This window comes from Notolabrus celidotus, chromosome 5 (assembly GCF_009762535.1).
Source record: "Notolabrus celidotus isolate fNotCel1 chromosome 5, fNotCel1.pri, whole genome shotgun sequence".
NCBI lineage: Eukaryota > Metazoa > Chordata > Actinopteri > Labriformes > Labridae > Notolabrus > Notolabrus celidotus.
The window spans coordinates 5,772,702-5,793,182 of record NC_048276.1 but is presented as its reverse complement, the minus strand read 5'-3'; the positions used below and the strand labels follow the sequence as shown (position 1 = coordinate 5,793,182).

Sequence of the window (20,481 nt, the reverse complement as noted above, 5' to 3'; positions counted from 1 at the left end):
AAACAAAATAGTATTCCTTGTTAGTGGAGTGGATTGGACTGTGTCTAAATATACCAGGTTGCAATGCATGCAAGTAGCAACCATCTCATATACTTGCCACAAATAAATACATCTGAATCCATCTAGCCAGCCAAATACAAGTGTCAAATTGAGAAATCAAGCCAATGCAGAAGTGCTAAGAGAAGTTCCTCAAAGTCCCACTTTAGGCTTGAAATTAACTAAAAAGATCTTTAACATTTGAAGAATTTCACAGGGGATCCATTTACCAGAAGTCGTCGACTATAACAAATTAATTCACATCACTAGTGACATCAGGGGAGCCAAAGTAATGAGATGTTACTTTTATTATCAGCGCTGTGCCACTGCAAAACAGAAAAATCAGAGGAAGGTTTAAGATGGGATTAGCTGCTGAAGATCTTCTCTCTCAAATGAAGCAGTCCGTGATTCAACTGAGACCTTCAAGGAGACATCCCCTCTACAAGTGCAGTTTATAAGGTTAATAGGATTGGTATGAGAAATGTTGTAAAGTGGAGGACACAGCGTTTAAGAGGAGCTCAATGAGTCCTATGATTTATGATTTGGTTCTTATCGTCTCAACAGTTGGGAGTCAGGTGGTCACGACTCTTTTAAGAATTGTTGTATTTACGCCATCCCCCTCTCCTTGCTTCTTTAAACCCTCCCCCCCTCCCTCCACTGATTAGTTGGATTTGCCTTCATATATTGAACTAAACCGGATTAGTCCATCTGAGCTGTGTTGGCCTAAGTGCCTTCATCTGTCTACCAATATATGCTAGAATGGAGTTTTTAAAACAGAAATAAAATCAGATACAGGAAAATATATTCGCCATGGACTGAAAAAAATGGATTGGTCCATGTTGGAATGAAATACAGGACAGCTCATAATGTCAGTGTGTGACACCGACATATATCAGACCCTTGATTGTCTGTAATGAGACAATCTTATCTGTATGTTGATTCCATGTTCACCTCACTCTGACCTGCCACTCCAGTCCCTAACCACAGCTGTGAGGTGAGCACGAGGGCCGGGGACGAAGTGTGTAGTTTCCAGGGTTGGATGCCAGAGACAAGGCAGAGGTCAAGCGGTACAGGAGCTACAGTAGAGATGCACTCCCTGACCTGAAGGGAAGCTTATGACTCGTGGAGGATAAATTGAGTTGTTCATGTCATGCCAGGTTAGCAGAAATAACCTGCAGCTGAATCACACCTGACAGAGGTGTGTGTTAATCACTGCACTGAAACACACATAAACAACTGGCTTTATGCACTAACTTTTTTATGCTGTAATCTAAAATTGATTCTCAACAAACTCTTTAAATTTCCTACTTGTGAAGTGCTTGTTTTAAAAAAGACAAATGATGCGACTTTAAAATGCTCTTCGTGTCTCTACATGTGTTAGCAAGTTTTGTTCTTGACAAGACCTCTAAGGTTATCATCCTTGTTCTGGTGTTTCATGCAAGAGGCTATGTAAAGCTGTACTTTGTCATCATAGCTTAAAGCGGTCAGCATGCTAACTAACATGGTTTACATGCTTATTTCTAGCAGGTGTAATTCTCACTACTTTAATTCTAGGTGTTAAATTTCATTTTCATTTGTGGCCAGCATCAATACACCGGAGATAAAGGAACGACGAAGGGAGCTTGTTGATTTTAATTTAGTGTCAGCAAGTGAATCCTGTCGCACGACAGAAGTGCATTAAGACATCCCACCCAAAGTGAGCTCTTACACTGGTAGCAAATACATGCATGCTCTGCCCCTCGTCATGTCTGGACTTGTCTTGTTTGCAGGCGACTTTATCGTCCTCTGCCAAAGTGAAATACAGAATGACTCTACAGTATGTGACATGTCTTAATGTCACATAATGTCTGGATATAATTCCATAATTATTTTAAGATAGTTTATATTGTTGCTTGTTTGTTAGTGATCTAGTTTTTCTAGATTTAAATGGCTTCTTTCTTGCTTAATACCCAAGCGGCAAACTCCGGTCTCAAACGATGAAGCCAATGCGGAAGTGCTATAAACTGCAATACATCGAGAATCCTCTTGAGGCTGGCTGCAGAAACACCGGAAACCACATAGATATGAATGGGAAAAAGACGATCTTTGCCGCATTAATAAACATGTTTACAGCCTGGTTCAAAAAACGGCTTGGCCCTACAACGCTAATCTCTCTAATGGCACACACTGTACGGGGGGTGAATTTTTTTCTAACGTGACGGTTAAGAAGATATTAAGATTACGAGTTTTGCCCAAATAAGGACATGACTGACGTGACTCCCGGTCGGGAACACACAGGCATTGGCTAAGAGACTCACACTACGTCACACTCTGCCTAGTTGAGTTCCGCATTACCAATATGGCTGCTGCCGTCGATTCGCTTCAAAACAGCTCTCAGGAACAGATGGGTGACGTCACGGATACTACGTCCATATTTTATACAGTCTATGTTAATACCACATACTGCCGCACTAACCATAACTTTTTGAATTTTTCAATACAGATTAAAATGTACTTTTTATTTTACTAATTTAGTTGTGTATATAATTTCTTAAGATATGCTTATTTTACTTTCTTTAGTTTTAATTGCTAATAACTTTTTAACCCCCCTGTTATGTTGCGGGTCGAATTGACCCTTTTTAAGGTCTATTTAGGCAAAATATGCCTTCCAAACCAGCTAAATGCAGCATAAAAAATCTGGGCAGCATGTGACAGTGTTAATTTAACAACATAATTTCATAAAAAAAAATAATAATTCAAAATGTAAAATAAAATGTCTTGTAAAACTATTGTATTTATATTTAAAGCTGCTGTGAGGAACTTTTGTTTTGTATCGATTCTGGCGCCCCCCTTGTCGACAAATGGATATCCTCTTAGTAGTAAAGCGATACCTCTTATCTCTTGTCCTACACATGCAAAAGTAGTGTTTTCAACAAAAGCCTCATCCTGTTGTCTTCAACAGTCAACTTTATCAGGGAATGTGATTATTTTCCATGAAAACAGTCAAATAAAGGCTGTTTCTGAAGCGAGATGTCCATCATCTGGTCTGGCACCTACCCTCCCAGGGCGGTTTCAGGCATTTAAAATTACAACAGAGAAGGTGCCAGTGTTGCTGCTGATGGACTTGTTTGCTATTGAAGGTCATAAAGAGGCATCAGTATCATTTTCAGTCTGTTTCTCAGCCAGTTCAAAACTCCTCATAGTGCCTTTAAGGCTTTCCAATGTATATTGAAAAAGTATTAAAAAAAGTTTTAGAATTCATTTTAATGTAAAACGAGTGAGTTATCCTCATTGAACCATGATCTGTGAGAATTAAAGAACACCAATAGACTAAATCTTGATTTAAATGCTTAGTAATGGAGTTAAAAATTAGATTTAAAAAACAATGTGTATTGGGATTTTTGGGGGTTTTGATACTTTTGAATGGTTGAATATGCTCCGGGTCAAAATGACCTAGGAACATTATTGTTGTTTCAGAGAAACGAACATAACAGTAGGGTTAATAATAGCTATTTTATATGCTCTTGTTTACTTTATACTGTTTTGCATTATCTACTTTGCTGCTGTGACACTTTAAATCTCCCAGTTGTGGGACGAATAAAGGAATATCTTATCTTGTCTTATTTTAAAGCTCCTGTGAGGATTTTTTAGCTGGTTGTGAAACTGACTGAAATGAATAATGATGGCTCTTTATTGCCTATAAAAGCAAATAAGACCATCAATGAGAACTAAATATTTCTACACAGGTATCTTTAAGGTCTTGAACCACCGTCGGGGGGGGTAGGTGTCAGACCAGGTGGATAACTGGATAACACTGATAACGTCTTTTTTCACGTTCCTCTGCAAAGAGTCTGGTGACTGATACAACTGACTATTAAAAGAGAGCAGGTTGAGAATCTTTATCGAGAAACACTAATGGCACATGTAAAGAACAAACTCAGCATGAATAATTTTGTCCACAGGGGGCGCCAAAATCAACAAATACAGCTTTAAACAGACTGGTATGTTAAATCTAATGTAAGTGCCCTCGACTGAGGCCCCTGCAGACTTGAAGGGTGCAACCCATATACTCTTAACAGTCTATATCTTGTTCTGTGGTAGGTTGCTTTTAAATGCACCCATAACACACTTGTGATAGACTAATGTTAGCATACCATCTTATGCGTTGCTAGCTTGGTATTAGCTTTACAGTTGATCTCTGTGGCGTAGGTTTTTCACCAGCAGTTAGATGAATAATTTATTTTTGTATATGAGCAACTCAACAACAAACATTCGAAACTTCAGGAAAAGACAAACCCACGAATGAGTGAGACCTATTTATAATGCTCTGATGTTGTTTTTACCAGCATGAATCTTGTGTTCAGAATCCTTTTGATGTAGTTTTTATTTGCTGGTTGTGATGTGAAACTGCCCACCACAAGGTCTCTCAGATCTGTCCCGCCAGCCGTTATCTGGGTGAACTGCTAAAACAAGCCCAGAGCTGTTTATTTTGGATGAATCTAGGTCGTATGGTTCTGTATGTGCTGCCCTGTGGACTGTGGAGTCTGGTTTTGTGCTGGTGATTTCTACAGCAGGAGGACAGGATGCAGTAAAGGAAGGATGTCAGCTAAAGTAGTCAAACAACACACTGCACTTTCTGATGATAAATAGTGAAATGCATCACTTTCCCTTTCTGCCATTGCTTGATTTGGCATTCAGATTATTAACGATTTCCATTTGCAAAAACACAGATCAATCCCTGTGAAACCACAGTGTGATTTCATGCTGCACAAGCTGCAACTAGTTTTGCTGAAGCCCTGAGCCCCTTTCACACATTCACCACACTGTTAAAGATGTCGAGTGATTGCCTGGATGAACTCCTGAATGCACAAATCTGTTAATCTGAACTGTGTATGCACTTTCACCACCAGCCCTCCAACATGAGTCTGTTTAATGTCTGAGTGAGCCGAAGTTTGATGCTATGCTGCAGGTATAGCAACAATTGCCTGTATGTCATTTCCACTCTTGCGTCTGCATTGAAGATGAGTTTTTTAAATGGGTTGTAGTGATGTCAGGGCTCCTCTGTACTAGGGATGGGCATTTCAAGCCAAAATACTATTCCATAGTAGCGGTAGTAGCGGGCACTGACAGCGTCTGTCCGGATCTTTAGGTCAGTGTTTCTGTGACGCAGCGTGGCGTGTGTGTTTACATTTTAAAGCCATGCTCAGTCTCTGGAAATACGTGTGTAGTGGTGTGAGATTCAGAAACAGAGAAAATCTCTGCAACTGTCGTGAATGTTTTCTTCTTCTTTTGCTATTTAATGCGGTTAGCCTTCTTCTTCTTCTGTTTGGTAATGCGGTTAGCAAACCGCTTTAAAGCTGGGGTTGGCAGTCTCGGAAAACTAGCATGAATTTGAATGTAGCAGTTCCTCATGACTCCGTCTAACCCCTCCCCTCCTCCCTCAGAGCTCCTCCAAAACCACGCCCCCCCCCCCCCCCCCCCCGCTCACATGCACGAGCGCCGCTGACTTGCGACCATATGATGGTGACTGATTCAAAACCGGTCTTCACCAAAACATTATCATAGTGAAATTTAAAAACACAAACAAACATGGCTGCTGTTAGTACTCACAACTGTCATGCTAGCATTATCCAGTTGTACCGGTGACACGATATCAGGAGAAAAGTTATAACACATATATAATACTGTAACAACTCTACTGTTTGTTAAACCTGTTCAGTGTAGATGTTCTTAATTCCTACAGTGTTGATGGTCAGTGAAGGCATCAGGAGAGGTGTAGACTGTGTGAGCTGGAGAGAGGAGAGACAAGAGGAGAAGTTCTTCATTCATTCAAACATTGATTGTTGCTTTGTTGGTTGTCGTGGTAACGTCCGACAGTGACCGGTTATTAAAGCTGAACGTGTTCACGAATCGGCTCGTCATCACTACAGTGTCCGGACGGACGGATGCTACAGTACATCTATATTTTCTGTAGGACTTACTGAATGTCATTAATTCTTCTGCTTGTCAGAGCCCCCGTGGTGAGAGCTTTTTAGACTCTGATCCGGACTACAGTCCTGAGCAAAGCACCTCATCGGGTCAGAGGGGACAGGCCCGAGGTCGAGCGAGAGGGGCAGTCAGTAGAGTCAGGGGAAGCAGAGGCAGGGGACGGGAACTCGGAGTTCACGCCGGGGAAATGTACGCGCAGGAGGCGGGCAGAACGGCTGGACGGGATTTGAATGGTTTAAAATTTTGGGACCCAAAAAACAGTGATTGGTTGGTGTTTTCCCAGGTTTACTCTGGCTGTAGATAGCAGCTTTTCTTCACTCTTTTTTAAGAACACATTATGTATTGATCGCCATCAGGACATAAAGATCATTTTAACCAGTATAACAAAAAGTGGATCTAAATCTGATTACCAACCCCAGCTTTACGGCCAAATTCCACCACATCCATGTCCAGTCCGTCCCTGATCTGTCACGGCGCCGGATCTGATGGGTTCTCTATTTTAGTCAGTGTGTTAACTTCCACTGGATCCGCTCCGTTGCATTCCAGCTGGGTCTCTGATCCAGAGAACGGTGCATCAATCTCAACAGAATGAATACAGGCTGGGAGTCGAACCTACGACCTCTGCGATGAGTATATGGGGTGCACGCACGCTTAGACCACTAGGCTAAAGGTGCCTCATTATAAGTGTTTGATGCTGTGCAGGGTTATCTGTTTATTTATTTTTTTTAACCATCTATGATACCCAGACTTACTGATACACTTTTCATAGCTCTGCTTTAATGTTGTTTATCACCACATGATGGTTCACCTTAGAAATGCACTCTTGTTGTCGCCTGATACCATATTTAAGCTGGATTGAAGGTTGATACCGATACCAGTTAGACACAATTCTACTCATAGGTGCAGGGAGATGTTTGATTTGTTTGTGAACACACAGTTATTCATCCAGTGATCACAGGAAGTCTGAGACTCACAGAATGTCTCGAAATCTGATTACCTGTGGGTTCGAAGAAGTAATGTTCACGAGTTTCCTGTTTTCAGCGAGATCACTTCACACTCTTAAATGTTATATCAGCGTGTTGCATAATTCAGCTTCACCTGAGGTGACCAGAAAACTGTCTACACACTTTCATCACACGCACACGCACACACACACACACACACACACACACACACACACACACACACACACACACACACACACAGAGGAAGTTCGTTCCTTCTGTGGAGGTGTTTACAATCACAGAGGAGATCTGACAAGTGATAAACGGGAGTCTATGGCTTCAGTGGCATCTAGCAGCAAGTTCACCTCGTATATATGTGTGTGTGTGTGTGTGTGTGTGTGTGTGTGTGTGTGTGTGTGTGTGTGTGTGTGTGTGTGTGTGTGTGTGTGTGTGTGTGTGTGTGTGTGTGTGTGTGTGTGTGTGTGTGAGTGTGTGAGTGTGTGAGTGTGTGAGTGTGTGTTAACCCCGGGGTTACAGAGTGAAATTTACTACAAACACCTCATGATTTGTGAGGCAATGTGAGGCAAAGTGAGAGCATGCACACACACGCACACACACGCGCACGCACACACACGCACGCACACACACGCACACACACACACACACACACACACACACACACACACACACACACACACACTCATTCACACTCATTGTCTTGGCAGGACTTGATTAACATCTGAGGTTACTGTTAGCACAAGGTTGGCAAAATGACACGGACGACACCAGCTGTGGTCCAGTCTATCACACACACGCAGGCGTACCCTAATCACACACAGAGAAAACACACACACACACACACACACACACACACACACCAGTACTTGTGTAGCATTGTAATTTATCTCCATTCATCGCAGGCAGTGATGTGTCCTTTTTTTAAACAATGTGGCTGCGGAGCGTGTTTGTGTTTTTCATTATTTGCCTCCTGCCTGTGAGTGTGTGTGTTTGAGTGTGTGAGTGTGAGTGTGAGTGTGTGTGTGAGTGTGTGTGTGTGTGTGTGTGTGTGTGTGTGTGAGTGAGAGTGTGTGTGAGTGTGTGTGTGTGAGTGTTGTAAAGGCAGTAAATGGAGCGCGATATGCAGAGCTGATGTGTTTCGAAGACACAACCTCAGCATCCAGACTGACGGAGGAGCAAAGGCATCACGGTGTCACAGTGAATCAGATTGTCTGTGTCAGGCACACACCTCGTACAGTAAACAGAGCTGACAACATGCTGTGACTTCGGGGTACGGTTCTAATTCTGGGGATGTTCTATGAATACATTAAATGAAAAATAACACGCAGAGAGGAGTGTAAATAATCCTCCAGGGAGGGGATTCAAGTGGAAATAAACACCATTCAGGAGGCTGCAGGAAAAGACTCCACAAAATGCTCCTGACCTATATTTCATTTATGTTTCGCATCTTTTAACATAGATCACTAAATAATAAATCACCATAACATTAGCATAAGTGATTTATTCTAGAAAACAAGGTTGTAATATCATAAAACAAGTGCTAATCTTTGACAAAGCTCTTCAGGTTTCTGTGGGTCTGCATTCACATGGAATGAGCTCACTGTCATTTAAAGCTCCTGTGAGGAACTTTCTGTTTGTGTTGATTTTAGCGCCCCCTGTGGACAAAGTAATACATCTTATACTAGTGCTGTTTTTTTCCTGTAAATGCACAATAGTATTTTCTTTTTTGGGGGGGGGTGGGGTTACATTTTATAAAACAGAATTACATTAGCAAAACACTTTTACCAAGTCCAAAACAAATTTACATTTCAGAAAACAGCTGATTCTACTGGAAAAGGAATGTAACAAATACAGGAAGTGATCGAGTCAGCAGTTTGTTTTGGCGGAGAGAAAGGGGCTGTTTTCAAAATCGCCTACAACACAAGCAGTAGGTACTGATGTGGCCAAAATTCAGTATGTAGTATGTGAACAAGAGCAAAATCAGCAGTATGCCAAAACTACCCAGAAGTCGTACTGATTCAGGAACATGTCTCAATATGCAGCAGACCAGTCTCCCTCACGTACTGTTTCCCACAATTCACAGCGCTAACGTTACACTTCTTCTTTTTTCCCATATATGACGACGGGCACTCAGTTTTTAGGTTCTGTTAAAATTATTAAATTCCATATAAACCACTTCTTCACTTTTTAAATCATAAGTGATGCTAAAGAAGCAGTTTCTCTATCAGCTAGGTCGTTGTTTACTTCTACTTTCCAAAACCAGAAATCAAGGAACGCCTGACCCAGCATCCTGCAGACCAGATCCAACAGAACAGTCATACTACATACTACCTTCAAATGCAGTATGCAGTACGTACATTTGAAGGTGGTATGTAGCAGGCGATTTCCAAAACAGCCATGAACTGTCCTGCCAATCACAGGTCATTCTGATGTGTCCTTTCAAAATAAAAGCAAAACGAAATTTGAAAATAATAGAGGTAGTTCTGGATTTTTTCAATCAGAAATGATGAGCAAATCTTGGTTTCCACCAAGCGTGACGGATACGGCCCTGGTGATGAGGCTTTCAGCAGTGTGACTGCCCCCTGGTGGCTGGCTGCAGTATAGGTAAAAAAATTCATTTGAATGGGGGAGCAGTCAAACTTTAAAAAATAAATACACGTCGTACGAATGTTTCTCACATCCGTATGCTGTGGTGATATGTAGTTAGTATTTGACTGTTTGTGTCCAAGGCCTCTTTTTTCCTGAAAAGTTTCTTTTTCGTTAGTTATTAGAGTTTAAAAAACGGGTTATACTTCCTGTTTCCTTTGATTCACAGCTGCCGTAGAGGGAAACTTCAAATGACACACAGCGTCTTGTGACGTTACGCTGTAGGGCGGAGCTTATTACAGTGGCTTCACAGGCTCTGGCTGCACAATGGCTGCGCCCAGGAGAGGGATTTTTTGGCTTCAGAACTGTACAATGGGAAGAGGCGGAGCAACACTGTCCATTTTTATTTACAGTCTATGGTTTCCACTGACTCATTATAGTTCAGGCTAATAGTGGACAACCTCACAATGTAATCCAGCCAATCACAGCTTTATCTGATGTGTAATTTTTAAAATATCAGCCATTTGAAAATTGAAAAAATAGCGATTATTCTGGATGTTTTCAATCAGACTTTGAACAAAAGTATTTTCTGATAAAACAGTCACTGATTATTTGTTATGCAATTTAAAAAAAAAAGCTGTTTCTCCAGCTAGCTGTCAATCATCTGTTGTGACACCTACCCCCTCGCAGGAGTATTAAAAGCTCAGGGTATTAAAAACTACTGTGGAGAAATAAGCACTCATGTTACTGATAGTCTTCTTTTATTGCTTTTATGTCATAAGAAGACATCACTGTTAATTTCAGTCTGTTTCATGACCTGCTAAAAACTTCTGACAGGAGCTTTAACGTACCTTTTGTCATTAATTAAACTATTTGTATTCGTATTGGAAGCATCAAAGTCAAAGATCTCTTTAGTAAACATTCATTCTGTTTACTCTGCTGGTCTGGTGCTGGAGCTGCATTAACAGACAGTACTCCAACTTTTTTCCCGTCACTTTTGTGAAGCCGCCATGTCATCCATCTTTTAATACAGTCTATGAGTCATTAGCGATTAAATCATCCGGCTCTGTAAAGTCAAACGTCCCTGTCTGGTTGTCTCTGAGCTGACGGATGTGGTTGGCATCCTGTCAGCAGACACAGCAGACACGCTGGCTGTGAAAAGAACGTTAGAAAACAGCAGCACATGTCAACACAACATGAGATTCATGAGCATCAAATGAGCTGGAAAACCTCTGAGCTAATGAGTGAACACGATACTGAATCACACACATTTCCTGGCTCTGCTCAGACCGGCTGTAATCCACAGTTAAATCCTTGAAACATGTTACCCAGAATGATTTCTGACTTTCTTTTTCATCCTGAGAGATTTGACATGACAAAAGAGGGATGTTGCAGTTACACCTGCTGGCTATTGGTATCATCAGATCAGTCAGGAAGCAGGAAGTGTCTGCTGTGCTGGAGAACACTAATAAGCAGTGACACCGCCTGAGAGAGCAGGAAGGATTAGAGGAATAAAAATAACTCTTCTCTGACTGTGTGTGTGAGCATGTGTGTGTGTGTGTGTGAGTGTGTGTGTGCCCTTCTGATGTGATCCCATCCTTGAACATGTTTTTTCACTAACATTGAGGTCAAATATTTACTTGGAACAGTTAAAAGGAGCTCTACAGAGAGCTCCTGAAATCATGCATGACTTGATCTGTTTTTTCTCAGTAAACTGAAATTAAATTGTATCATCTGAATGTTTTTTATTGCTTTGGAAATGTAACTTTAGATGCATATATTTGCTTTAGATGATCTTTTGATTTCTTACATTTCTACTATGAGCTGTAGCACAGTAACCTGCCACTAGAGGGGGCTGTAGCTCCGGTTATTGACTGCTACCATATTGCTGTAGCGCTCAACTACCTGGATGTAAACAAGCTCAGATGAAATCTCACAGTGTGGCATGGTTTTGCTGTATTTTGATCCTTAAAATGGAGGTAAATTAGGCTGAGTCTGGTTAAACTGGTACATAACCACTCGACTGGTTGCAGCATGAAGAGCACGGACATGTGGGCATTAACCTGCAAAGTGGACTGAAGACTGGTAGTGCTAGCTCTGCTAACTTTAGCCACACTCTGCCAACCAATTTAACTTGGTTCATGGCTGTTTAGGATAAATTGTGCTGACATTTGACTGTTTTTTTCTTACCTTTGGATCAGTCACTTTAGTAAGAGATGACATTTCCATTTAAACCTCTTGCTTCAGAACATCCCTCTTAAATGAGTTTACAGCTTCCTGATTGAAGTGCAACTGATGGCTGATAAGATAGTTAATTCTTTGTGCTATTATTCCCCCTCCATGTTTAACCAACTTTGATACAATATAAGCCACGTGGTTGTGTGAGGAGGAATTAATCGGCCCAACAACTTTTGAGTTTTACTCATAACCTTTAGTAAGTCTCAACACAGCTCCGCCTTTATTTGATAGGACAGCTGAAGAGAGACAGGAAACTTGGGGAGTAGAGAGTGAGGGAAGACATGCAGCAAATGGTAGAGGCCGGCAGTCGAACCTTTGCCTGCTGCGATGAGGACTACAGCCTCTGTACATGGGGCCCTCCAAATTCACCGACCACACCGACATCCCAACTGGTGCTATCCACTCACTTCCCCTGTCTCTTGCTCCCTTTTCCACCCAGTTCCTCAGCCCCTTTGTCCTTTCACTTGCTCCTTCAATGATTGGAGATGGGAGCAAATTACCTGTCTTCCCTAACCCCCCTACTATCACACGCTTCTTCAGTTCTTCAGTCTCTCTCCTCCAACAACCAGACCTCTCACTTCCTGTCTACTGGTGGTGATTGTGAGTCTGCTCTGGATCTCTGCATAGGGAAAAACAACTCAAAATATGCTTCTTCCTCTACATCTCTGGCTGATAAAATTGCAACACAGAAGGGACTGTTACTTGATGGGCTTGGCCTGAGGCCTACATCTGAAGGTCTGGTAGTTGTCCAGGTAAAGCCTGAATCTGCTAATCCCATGCCCTCATATAACAGCATGACAAAGTCTAGTATTTAAATATTGAGGTCGCTCCTTTCACCTGACGTTGTACTCATCAGGTCATGAATGTATTTGATCAATCAATCATTACTCTGTTCATCTTCTTAGTATCTAATCTGTGACTCTCTCTCTCTCTCTCTCTCTCTCTCTCTCTCTCTCTCTCTCTCTCTCTCTCTCTCTCTCTCTCTCTCTCTCTCTCTCTCTCTCTCTCTTTCTCTCTCCTCTCTCTCAGATTATCTGTGCAGCCCAGACGAGAACATTTTCAACATCGACTTCACCAGGTTCAAGATCCGCGACATGGAGACGGCCACGGTGCTGTTTGAAATCACCAAACCTCCATCCACAGGCGAGTCACCACACTGCTCCACAGATGTGATTCAGTTCACCTTTACAGACGTAGAAAGACCACATAAAGTGAACCAGACGTAAGGAGGCGTCTTACACTTTGACTGCACAATCACAAAGTCATTTAACATTAAATACATGCTCATTCTTCTGTTAGGAATGGGGTTGAAGTTGCCTGCTTTTATAGAAACTAAAGAAAGCTGACAGGGAGAATCTTACAGCTAACACTTACCTAAAGGGGAGCATATCTCTGTCAGAGATGGTCATAAGCTTGAAATGATGATTTTATGATTTAGGTGGTTACAGTACACACAAATTAGAAAACACAAGAAGTCCCTTCTTCTTCTCAAGTTGTTTCTGTGATGGATTATATCCATGTTTTCTTGTTTTGAATTTGTTGAAACATGTTTGTTTTCAGTCTACCACACAGAAGCAAAGGGAACATTTCTGTGTCTAAAAAAATATTTAATGTACTCTATTTCTTTTTTCATATACAAACTGATGCCTGCGTTAGACAAAGCAGGTGAGAGAAGAGACATCGATCCAAACGCCGGCAGATTTGTCCGTTACCAGTTCACCCCTGCTTTTCTCCGACTGCGGCAAGTTGGAGCTACGTAAGTGAATTCTTATTAACCAGCTGCAGTTTCACAGATTTGCTCTGTCTCCGTGTCACCATTCGTTTCTTCTAATGTCCGTCCGCTCCGTCCCTGCAGGGTGGAGTTCACAGTCGGAGAAATGCCGATAGACAACTTCAGGATGATTGAGAGACATTACTTCAGGGAGAAGTTGCTCAAGAGTTTTGACTTTGAGTTTGGCTTCTGCATGCCGAGCAGCAAGAACACCTGTGAACACATCTATGAGTTCCCACCTCTGTCAGAGGACAGCGGTAAGTCCAAACCCGAACACGCTGTAGAAAATAATGAGGATGGAAGTTCTTGGTTGCGTTTGGAATTTATACATTTATAAGAATGATATCTGTTCAAAAATAATGCTTAGGATTTTCATTTAAATCTGTTGATCTTGATTTAAAGAATCTTCATAACAGTAACAAGCAGGGGCCTGGATTTTAGTATCAGGAGTTTCTGAGATTCTGGTTTCTGTTTGTGGCACTTTTGTAGTACTGACCCATCACATATATGCAGGCTCTGATGCATGCAGGGGAAAGCCAGTGGAGTGCATTCAGCCATTATAACATTCTGACTCCTATCTGTGGTTATCTGACAACAATTTATTCATCTCTATGAACAGATATCAACATGACATGCAACAAACACTCTGTAGTGGCCATTTGTCATAAAAAACTCAAAGAATAATTAAAGTATCAAACTCAAACTTTAACTAAACTTAATCAAAGGGTCACTGATGCACCGTGGGGATGTGATGTACGCAGGCAAAAGAAGTCTAATGTCCATGCAAAAGTTCAGCGGTTTTCAATGGTTTATTTTGATGGAAGCAAGCAAGCAAACAAAAGAAACAAAGAAAATCACAGCTCCTGCTGCCTCTCTTGCGCTGGTAAAAAACCATAGGCCCACCCTGGTGCATGCCGGCCTTCTGCCACCTACCTACCTACCTAAATAACCTCCGGTGCCCACAGTTCGTGACTACCAAACAAACAAAAACAAACAAAAGAAATATACAAAATATACAAAAATCTAAATATACTAAACAAATGACTAGCAAAAAATATAACCCCAAAAATCTAACTTTATTGAGTTATAAAAAGCAAGTTCAGATAAATCTAACAACTAATACTACTTATTAATTCCAAACTAAATAAACAACTAAATACAAAAAATAAACAAATAGCTCCAACACACTCCATTATGTAAATAAATCTCTAACCTGGGCTTTACATTTGTTTGGCTGCTTTGTTAATTGCTAGTAAGTTGCAAGAAAATTGGTTTATTTTATTGCTGCTGACGTGAGCCAGACTGAAGCCTTATCTGACTATTTACAGTGAAGCTGAGACTCACCTGAAACAGATGATAGAGCGCTACCCGGGGGTGATGTAATGAACCAAAATATCATAGCGTTTATTTGCCGACATATCTAGAGGGATGAAGTTTACCCCGCTTTTGATCTGAGCACATGATAGCTTCTCAAGTTTCTTTCCTTTCTTTTTTTTTTTAAGTTATATTTATGGGGCATTTTCACCTTTATTGATAGGACAGCTGAAGAGGGATGGGAAAGGGAGAGCATGGGAAGACATGCAGCAAATAGTAGAGGCAAGGAGCCGAACCAGCGACCGCTGCAACGAGGCCTCTGTATATGGGGCGCGCTTAGACCACTTGGCTACTAGAGCCCCTGATTCTCAAGTTTCTAACGGGTCTGCAATCGATACGGGGCACAGAAAGGAAGTTTGTGTTGGAAGTCACTTATCCCCACCATGGGCCTACACTGGAAAAGTTGTCATATATTAGCGTTGCAATCAGATTCAAATAACCTGTTATCTGAATTTTTAAGTCCTTTGGTTTTCGTTGTTGTCGAGCTGGTGATGATATGATACTAGTGTTATTACGTTGACATGGCAGGGATTGTTCTCTCTTGCTTATCCTAACTTAAATAATTCAATAATAATAATTCAGATAATTTATATAGCGCTTTTCTTAGTACTCAAAGACGCTTTACATAAGATGAAAAATAAAAAATAAAACGTATAAATAAAACAAAACAGGGACAGAGGTGGGGCGGGGGGAGAGGTCATGTGTGGTATGCTTTTTGGAACAGGTAGGTCTTGAGGTGGTTTTTGAAAGAGAGGAGAGAGTCGGAGTTGCGGATGTGTGGAGGGAGAGAGTTCCAGAGAGTGGGGGCAGCGATGGCAAAGGCTCTGTCCTTAAAGCACTTTAACAAGCTTATTTGCACTATTTTGTACATCTGATGCTCTTGTGATGTATTGTGTTTTCATTGTCATGCTGTCAATCTGTTATCTTTATCTTTGGCTATGAACTCTGTTTTGACCTGTTGGGGACTACAGATGAAAATTAGCCTTATAGCTAACTCTGGCATATTTACATTGATGCAATGTTGAAATGTTCATTTATATGCACTGTCCCTTTAAATGAATAAAACTCTTCTATCTTTATCTACTTTGATCCTTACAGTTCACATCACTCCACATGTTTTTAACCCTTCATATGAAGACTTTTAAAATACCCAGATTGTGTTATAGGGTGCAGAATTGATCAGGTTGTGCTTTGACTTCAGTGATGTTTTGTTTCTTCTCACAGTAAGAGAGATGATCCTGCACCCGTACGAGACGCAGTCAGACAGCTTCTACTTTGTGGACAATAAGCTGGTGATGCACAACAAGGCAGACTACTCATACAACGGCGGGACGTAGAGACGACGTGCTGGACTGAAGGATAGGTGGATAGGACGGATCAGAAGGACAATTAGAGGACACTGCTGGGGTTAACTTCCTGTCAATCCAGTGGTCTTTCCCTCTCTCTCTCTCTCTCTCTCTCTCTCTCTCTCTCTCTCTCTCTTCTTTCTCTCTATCTCTCTCTCTCTCTCTTTTCTCCTGCTGAGAGGATGCCGACCAGGGAAGGCCCACACAGTTGCGATCTGTGTGTGTCTGCGTGTGTCAGCATGTACAGCTTAATAATGCTACACACAAACACACACACACAGATGAGCTCACAGCTCCATGTGTTTCTGCAACATGACAAACCAGCAAGTGAACAACTTCTTAGGAACTACACGATGGTTTTTGCTCTCTAGCCACGTCTCGTAGTGAAAAAAAAGAACAAAGCTCTGTATCTCCAAATATATAGATAGAAGTTATTTTCTCATTCATGTTCTTGTTAAGATTTAGAGACAAATCTTGCATCTGAAAACTTGTGTTTTTAGGTCTTAAGTGACAGTTTGATGATGTTATTTTTCAGATTCAGTGAGCATGTGTGTGTGTTTGCGTACTTTGAATGACTGTATCCGAGTGTGTGTCAGTATGTTAGAAGCATGACTACTGGTCTGGTACAGATATATTAATTTAAGAGTCGATAATGTCGTCATCTGGTCGAATAGATTTAGACCTGTTAGTGAATTCTTTACATGTAGGGAAGTGTATTTGAATTAATCAGAGCTATTTCCTGCTTCCCTATCCTTGTGTTCCTTATCCTGTCTGCAGTCATGTGATCCGTACTAACTGTAGGGTGTGTGTGATTGTTAAACATGTCGTCATGGTGGCCATTTTACTCTGTAGTCACACAAATGTTGATTTTATGTCAGACTCTGTTTTTCAAGTTTGCAGATAAAAATGTCAGAAATCAAACAAAAACGTATTATTACACCTGAACTGAAAATGAAGGCAAATGGTAAAAATAATGAGAGATATTAACTCAAAGCTAGCATGCAGCCTAGAGTTTCCACCCGTCCCGTTTTTTCCCAGAATTGTTCTCTTTTTTTCCCAGCTGTCCCGGGGAAATAAAAATCTCTCCCGGGACCCAATTTGTCCCGTTTTTTGGGGGAAAATCCAAAAACCTCTTTTGATTTCCTTTGTTCTGTAGTCTAGAAAGGTCCCCTGTGCTTCTGTGGCTATTTAAAATCGTCTCTGTTTTCTTCCCATCTATGCGTATGTCACATGTGCGCCTTAGTGCTCAAAGTGACTCAAGCAGGGAGGGAAACTTGACCGAAGAGAGACTGGCTGTTTCCGAAACCGCCTACTATACTAGCAGTACGTACTGATCTGGCCAAAATTCAGTATGTAGTATGCAGTATGTGAACAAGAGCAAAATCTGCAGTTACCAAAACTCACTGGGTTCATACTGATTCGAGAAAATTTCTCAGTCTGCATCGGACCAGTCTGCCTCACGTACTGTTTCCCATAATGCACAGCGCTCGTTCCTCCTTTTTCTTTTTCCTTCTTTCTTGACCGGAGGAAATCCGTTTTTGGGTGCTGTGAAAGTTATTGAATTACATATAAACCACTTCCTAACTTTTTAAATCATAAGTGATGCTAAAGATGCAGTTTCTCTATCGGCTTGGTCGTTGTTTACTTCTGCTTTCTGAAACCAGAAATCCAGCGACGTCTGGCTCAGCATACTGCAACACAGATCGAACAGAACAGTCATACTACATACTAAATTCAAACACAGTATGTAGTAGGCAATACCTACTGCCTACTACATTAGTAAGTAGTATGTAGCAGGCCGTTATGGAAACAGCCACAGAAAGCTGAATTGACCGACGTACTCCGCACTGAGGTCGTCTTTTCACCAACTTTTGGCGTCTCCATTAGAAATGAGAGGAGACGACCGACGAGGAAAGAGATGGAGCAAATACATGCAAGCCACCACCATGAAAAAAAACATATATTAAATACAACCCTGACTGTGCGACACTGTCAGAGTTTGAGTAGGGTACGGCCGACCCAGAGAGACAATTTTTCCGCCACATGCGTTTTGTGTCCGGCGAAAATCTCCATAAAATATGAAGGGCTTTGGAAATCCACGCAAAAACATTAAAGTATCAAGCTGTGGAATCAAACAAACCAAAACAGGCAGTATTGCAACTTTTCTGACCAAAAAAGGTTCACCGGAAGAAGACAAGGTTGCAGCGGCAGAGCTTACCAGTGTCCTGTGTCTGAATCTTATGTTCATCTGGTCAGTCTGAACTGGTATTAATGGCCGAGCCCCCCACCCCAAACCATTGGTAGTGTCCCTTTTTTTCACAAATCCAAAGTGGTAACTCTAGTTGTGGCTAACGCGACAGAACAACAAAATACATTTATGCAATATTCCAACAATAAATGTTTGGAATAGGACATGTTGATATTCGATCGCTGTTTCTTGATTGATTAGCAAGTTACCTGCCCCATAAGCTACCGAACCGTAGCTAACATTAGCATTTCACCACAGCTTTGTTATCATTATCTTAAGCTATAGAAGCCTTTCGCTGTCCCGTGGATCGAGTAACACTTAAAAAGTAAGGCCATCATTTAGCCACTTCCTAGCTAACAGATACATCAGCAAGCTAGAAGGTGGCTAATTCATTCTTTTACCTGAAATACCGCCAAACGTCCCTCTTGGATTGTACTGTTTAATATGCTTGTAGCTGCTGATCAATCAGGAGGCCCTGTCATTCTAAATTATTGTCTGATTCCTGACATTTCTTCATTTGAGCATTGTGATGGAGAAACATGACCACCATGTGAATGTTGAATTAAAATTGAAAGCACAAAAAAAAAAAACTAAAGGAAGCTTTAAAAGGAGATCTGATATGACCGAGAGTGTACTTAGTCATCTGTGAACTCACCCAGCCTCATGTGGCTTCTTTAAGCGGTGCAGAAGTTGTTGAAAAGTTGTGCTTTGTGTGTCCAGGTTTAAGCTTTTCTGTTTGGGAACTCTTCAGAAGAGAAGAAAGGGGGATCTGGATTTGTAGATGTTGATATATTTCCAGTCAGAGCTGTGTTGTTACAAAAAAAAAAAAGAAAGTCTGGAGAATGTAGCAGAAGAACAAATCTCCCTGAATCTCTCTCTTTTGTTCGTGTGTTTTGTTTCTGTGGCAGTCCTTATCGTGTCTCTTGTGTTTTCCCATTCTTTGTGACGTCTCTCTGTTGCCGGTTTTCTGCCTCTCGTACACTTTTATGTTTTCACTCAGACACATTCCAGTGAATTGGGACCTGAGTGTGTTGACCTCTTGTTATTCGAGGGCATTAATGACTCAAATCACTCAGAGATAAGTAATTGAACTGATTTCAGCTGCCTATAAACCGTCATATGCACACTTAGCTTTCCTCTATCTGTGCTGAAACAGCTTGCATAAACTTCATGATTTTATCTGACCTGCAGTAAACTTCACCTGTCTGTTTCAGAGGGTGTGTTCAAAGGCCGACATTATTTGCCCAAACTAATTGAGCCAGGTTTGTGAATAAGTATAGCCAGAGATAAAACATCACTTGAATGCACCTGTTGTGAGTTTGCATCAGCTAAACAAAGAAAAAGGTGGTAATTAGATTTGGATAACTCACAGTTGTAACATGGCCAGGAGGGGACTTAGACTGACTTGAATGTTACGTCAAATTGTAGGACATATTTATTTAATATGATTGTGTTACATGTACAAATGTTTTGAACTGATGTGAAGTTTTTAAATGTTGGTGTGACTGAAAGTAAAATAAATAAAAGATTTATGGGACTTTTTGAAATATAGAACCGGCCTTCAGCGTCTTTATTGTGCAGGGAATAAAAAAAAACACTCAGCAGGAACTTTACGCCTTTCACTTTTCCACTTTATTACATTTACCTGTGCAAAGCACAACATACACCAACCTCGTCTGTGATAGCATAGTGTTGGCACTCTCTTATCTCAAAGTTATCGTTCAACCAACCTTTTTATCTGTTCTCACAGAACAAAAATGAGCGACACTTCCCCGCTATCGACCTATGCGCTTTCAGTGTTTTCATTTCCTCATTGATAAAAACCATTTTGCTGTGTCACCTTTACTTGCTCCTCTGTCTTTGACGTTTTGCAAAAACAAAAGCTTTTTGGCTGAGAGCTGAAGAAGAAATATACAGTACCACTTTCATGTCTGTTTTGTTTTAAGCTGGCAC

General features: G+C 41.2%; 1 protein-coding gene across 2 annotated transcripts in view; it reads left to right on the top strand.

Annotated features, from left to right (window-relative positions):
• Positions 1 to 20,079, top strand: part of unc119b (unc-119 homolog b (C. elegans)) — a 28,643-nt gene extending 8,564 nt beyond the window's left edge. Inside the window, exons 2-5 of one of the 2 annotated variants that reach the window (XM_034682821.1) lie at positions 12,819 to 12,932; positions 13,455 to 13,545; positions 13,645 to 13,817; positions 16,159 to 20,079. In XM_034682821.1, coding sequence (XP_034538712.1) covers positions 12,819 to 12,932; positions 13,455 to 13,545; positions 13,645 to 13,817; positions 16,159 to 16,271 — 491 coding nt within the window. In that variant the 3' untranslated portion in view covers positions 16,272 to 20,079. Of the gene's footprint in view, positions 1 to 12,818; positions 12,933 to 13,445; positions 13,546 to 13,644; positions 13,818 to 16,158 lie in introns of both variants that reach the window. The other variant, XM_034682820.1, reaches the window with a different exon arrangement.
• Positions 20,080 to 20,481: the final 402 nt, after the last annotated feature.